Genomic DNA, 4,905 nt, shown 5'->3' with positions numbered 1-4,905 from the left:
TAAAAAATTTAATATATTACTAAGTTGTCTTGCAAAGTGCCAGTAGATATACAAATTATAATAACTCACCCCCAGACTTGATGCCCAAACTTTTAACCCTCCAATGGGTTTTTAATGGCTTTGAAAAAAAAAAATCTAATGGGTTTTTAATGGCTTTGAAACAGAAATTATCGCGTGTATGTAGTTGGGTGCAATTAGTGCTTAAGCATTTCACAAGACGACATTAGCCAAATGGTAAGGCGGAGGTTTTGACCTTAACCAGCAATTTAACAAACACCCAGGTGGAGGCAAATAAAAGTGTTTGTATAGCACGTATTACAACTCCTCTTTACCACGACAATATAGGGGAAATCCATGGCGTCGCTGGACAGCAACATCCTTTGCATTAAGTTGTGTGTTGTTGTTGCGGAATTGGAGGAGATGGGAAGGTGGGAATAGATTTGATCAACATGGTCTGAAACGCTGCTGTACATTTTGGGCATGGAGAATTCAGACACGGAGCTTCTGTCCAAGACACTTCAAGTGGAACACAAGCTTTTCTATTTTGATCTCAAGGAGAACCCACGCGGCCGCTACCTCAAAATTTCTGAAAAAACATCCGGATCTCGTTCCACCATTATTGTTCCTCTTGATGGCGTTGCCTGGTTTGCAGATCTCTTCAATTACTATGCCAGCAATGATGGGCAGGAGCTCTTTAGCAAGGAATTGCAGCTTGACATCAAGGTTCGTCTTTAAATTTCACTTACTATGCTTAGATCTGGATGTGTTTTGGTCAATTAATTTTCCCATTGCTCTTTCAGGTGTTCTACTTTGATGTCGGGGAGAATAAGAGAGGCCGGTTTCTCAGGGTGGGTTTTTAATTTAAGTTTTTTAATTTTCGGTTCTTCCCCAAATGAATGTGCATTGTGTTGTGAAGTGAAGATTTATGAGAACATTCAATTGCAGGTCTCTGAAGCATCTGTGACCCGAAGTCGGAGCACAATTATTGTGCCCGCGGGAAATGCCTCAGATGGATGGTCTGCCTTCAGAGACGTTTTGGCTGAGATCCATAAAGCCTGCAGCATAGTACTACCAATTCAGGTTAGAGATCTGTGAGTCTTTTTGTTTCTTTCTTTTTTCCCCCCTTTGGCTTGTGCCCACAATGCTCAAATTGTGATTGAATGCTAAATTTTCTCTGGAGGGTAAAGCTTCTGTGTTCATGTTGAGCTGAAGGGTGTCCTTTTAATGTAATTTTGATGAGGCAGCAACAACAAGCAAGTGCAACATCGGAGCAATTGCAGTTGCGAGGGTTGTCAGATCCAGTAGCGCCAGGATTCATATCAGTGGGGAGTTCACAGGAAAACTCCGTAGATGGGGCAATGGGGGACAAATCAATGGGTTTAGCTGGTGGAGAGAGTGGTGGAGTTGTGATGGCCAAAGTCATCAGGGCAGAGCAGAAAAGGTTTTTCTTCGATCTAGGGAGCAATTCTCGAGGCCAATTCCTCAGAATTTCAGAAGTAAGTAATGCATTAAACTTTTCTAGTTTTCTAAATACCCTGTTTTTTAACGCTTCATGTTGCATTAATTCAAACATTTATTAACAAGTTTTTTTTAAGTGCCCAATTATGCTTTAGGTAGTTTTGTATTCAATTCTTGATTTAGATTCTGCATTCTGAGATATTTTTTAAGCTTTTGCTGTTCAGCAGCAAACTATGTTAAATATCTAGATATAAGATCTGTATAGGGTGTTATAAGTTCAGTTTTCCACTTTTTTCTACTGTAAAAACACTCAGTGTTATCAATTTTTTACAATTCATTAGAATATTGAACCAATAACTTTTGGTTTAGATCGTGTATAAGTTTTTTAACATCAATGTTTTGGATCAGATTTTGTGATTAATCATCAGAATGCAAGTGAAAGAGATGTATAAAATCATAAGAATTGTAGACAAGACTAGTTTCAAAAATATAAGAAGAAAGAGGATGACTACCAAATTGGTTAATCCACAAAAATACAAGTGCTTTCAGTTTGGTTAATCCAAAATTCTGCAAGGAAGCTGTATCAAATTACTTTCTTGTCGACAAACAATTTGAAATATAGATTTTTAAAGCTTCTAGAAGCAGGCTAGTAAGCCTTCAACCTAGTAAGCCTTCAACTTAGCTAGTTGTTTGGCATAATCCTGGGTTCATTCCCACTTGACCTCTAATTAATGGATTATCTCACTGGTATGATAAGTCCATCGATAAAAGTTGAGAGCCACTGATAAAGTGTTATCTACAAACTGCTGATTGTATGTTTAAACTTTAAACCTATCATTAATTAGTACCTACCAAGCTAAGTAATTGTAATTTAACTTTTTTGTGGCTAATTTCTTGTCAAATTGGACTATAGTATATGCTTGACAACTTTCTGCACTTTTCTTTGTCTGCATTGAATTAATAGGCCGAAGCTTAGATTAGTTATTATTATTATTTATTAAAATTAATTATTATTATTGTTTTATGTTAAGTTCGAGTAGACTTGAACCAAAGACTTTTAAGATGAGAGGCTCACAAATTACCATTGTATTGTAGGCTCTCGCCTATCAAACTGAAGAAGTTCTTAATCATTCACTACCTATTTTTCGCAATACCCCTTACTAGCATTAAGTTTTATATGTTGACAGTGTTCATATTATTTGGTTGCAGGTGACAGGATCAGACCGTTCAGTTATTATACTGCCTGTATCTGTATTAGAACAATTCCATGATGCTCTCGGTCAGTTTGTTGACATCACTCGAAGCCAAGGACTCACAGGATCAAGTCACCCAAATGTGCGTACAATTGCATCTGCAAATAGGCGAGGTGAAATCTAGGAGTTTTTCAAAGTTAGTAACAGTTGTCCTTAAAAATGATTTGCCTTCCTCAATTGGGGCACTGGATTTTTTTGACACAGTGGCAAACCTGCATCGATGCCACTGTTACACAATGCACCTCCATGAACTAATAAGGTTTCAACCGTAGCTTAGATAATATGGTATGGCTGTTCACAGGAGCCTAAGCAGCCTTGCAATTTTAACCTTCCATGCAGCTATTTGGACTGAAATCTTTCAATAGATTATATGATATAAGTTTTGAGAGCCTAAGCAGCCTTACATTTCTGACCTTCTATCCATCTATTTGAACCATGGAATCTATTATAACATCTTTAATAGGTTGTTACTTTCCATGGACCAGTTAAAGCTTGAAATTAAGACGCATGCTGGATGTGAGCTACCAGCCCTCTTTGTGACTGGAGCTTTTAGTAGGCTCCTTATTGTAATTCTGATGCAATACCTTTCTCCAAGAATAAAATGTTGCCAATTTTTTCAGTTAAAAGCACTTGATCAAGATTCACATCTTGACTAATGACTAATTAAAGGCAGTAGATTTTGTACTCCAAATTAGCAACTTTCGTGATCATGAAATAAATATAATAAACCATTGGGTATATTCTGTTAACTTCTTAACTTGTTAACTTGATTATGTAGCTAACATTTTTAAACTTTACCGATAGTAACTTTCTGTCAACTGTCTTCTCACAATCAGTATAAGAAATTGTTGTTTTAGATTTCATCCCTCAGATATTTATTTGCTAATCTATATGTCAGAGTTCATGATATGGGTACATTTTGTTTCTGAATATCAGAGTAGATGAGATAGATGTAACAATCGCAGTTAAGGGGATTGTTATATAACTTGGACAGGATTTGACATCTAGATGCATCTGTCGGTCCTTCTCATGAGATGAAAATTAGAATGGAAGGACAATTTGCTCTGATGAAAGCAACCTCTATTCTGGTACTATCATGCCAGATTTCAATATAAATGTGAAAATGTGTTAACTTGTCATGATTTTATTGGTGAAATGTTTGAGCACATAAATTCTGTGGCACAATAGTATTAAGAATGTACAAATATCATGTTAATATAAACTTGGCTTCCAATCAATGGCCTTATACAATAGATTTTTAGTATTCCGAGGATTTAAAAGAGGGATGTTAAAACAAAATGAGATGCAAACTCCAAACAACGCACATATTTAATTGATTGCTCTGTTACAAGAACTCAAAGAATATTCATTAGTTTCTGAACTCTTGAATTGCAAAGAATTTGAATAAATAAAGAAAATATGTTAATGAATTCCCACACATGCGCCAGATATGCTCTTATCAATTAATTCTTGGGTTTTATAAGAACTCGGAAGAAACAACCTAAATGCTAAACAAAGTAAAATGCTGGGTGCATTTGTTACTTCAACATAATGAATAACCCTCCACATCTGGTACAAAATATCCACCAACAAAAATGTCTACTTTACATTTGAAGAGGAAGAAAATATACTAGCTTAAAGACAAAATGGGCTGAGTGAAGTACAAGATGAGTAAACGCATACTGAAAACAATATTTTAGTTTTGTGCCTCTCGTCTGCTCGAATTTCACTCTAATATTTCATTGCTTATGGGAAGTCACGTTTTTGTCTAAGTTCATCAGGATAAATGAATGTTGAATGGAGAATGTTAGTGGAAGGTTGTTTTGTCTGTTCTTGAGTTATTATGAGAATCTATTAGTGTTCTACAAGTTAATTATTAAATGAGCAACTGCAAGAGTTCAATAGGAATGTTTTGCTCACTTTCGTCTTAAATTGTATAGTAATAGTCAATTTTATTAATAATTTATTTTTGATTCTAAATGAGTAATAAGATGACATATTGGAATAAGTAAGACTATGTGATGTAAATGTAACTAGCACTTGCATCTTTGAAGGGTGCAATGGTTAAGTCGATAGTCCTCTATACTTTTGATGATAATATAGTTATTTATAGACTCTCTATTTCTACTTCCCTACCCCTATTTTATCTCTCTTATTCACAAACATAGGGAATTAATCCTTCCTCTATATGTCT

The 4,905-nt window shown here is 35.5% G+C and overlaps 1 protein-coding gene across 1 annotated transcript; it reads left to right on the top strand.

The window, feature by feature from the left end:
* The first annotated feature begins 323 nt into the window (after window positions 1–323).
* Window positions 324–3,337, top strand: LOC149540233 (purin-rich alpha 1). The gene is made up of 5 exons (XM_089801377.1): window positions 324–723; window positions 801–848; window positions 946–1,080; window positions 1,245–1,496; window positions 2,668–3,337. Exons 1-5 carry the CDS (start codon window positions 481–483, stop codon window positions 2,833–2,835), a joined length of 846 nt encoding a protein of 281 aa, XP_089657503.1. The 5' UTR covers window positions 324–480; the 3' UTR covers window positions 2,836–3,337.
* Window positions 3,338–4,905: the final 1,568 nt, after the last annotated feature.

The sequence above is a fragment of the Cupressus sempervirens genome, chromosome 9 (genome assembly GCF_028749045.1).
Source record: "Cupressus sempervirens isolate cs-2001-9-10 chromosome 9, ASM2874904v1, whole genome shotgun sequence".
In the NCBI taxonomy this organism is placed as follows: domain Eukaryota; kingdom Viridiplantae; phylum Streptophyta; class Pinopsida; order Cupressales; family Cupressaceae; genus Cupressus; species Cupressus sempervirens.
This window is presented reverse-complemented; position numbering and strand designations above follow the sequence as displayed.

Excerpts from the sequence above, each read along its gene's own strand:
- LOC149540233 (XM_089801377.1), top strand. The coding sequence starts at position 481 with ATGGAGAATTCAGACACGGAGCTTCTGTCCAAGACACTTCAAGTGGAA. Across the intron at positions 849-945 it reads AGAGAGGCCGGTTTCTCAGG|GTCTCTGAAGCATCTGTGAC; the intron begins GTGGGTTTTTAA and ends ATTCAATTGCAG. Across the intron at positions 1,497-2,667 it reads AATTCCTCAGAATTTCAGAA|GTGACAGGATCAGACCGTTC; the intron begins GTAAGTAATGCA and ends ATTTGGTTGCAG.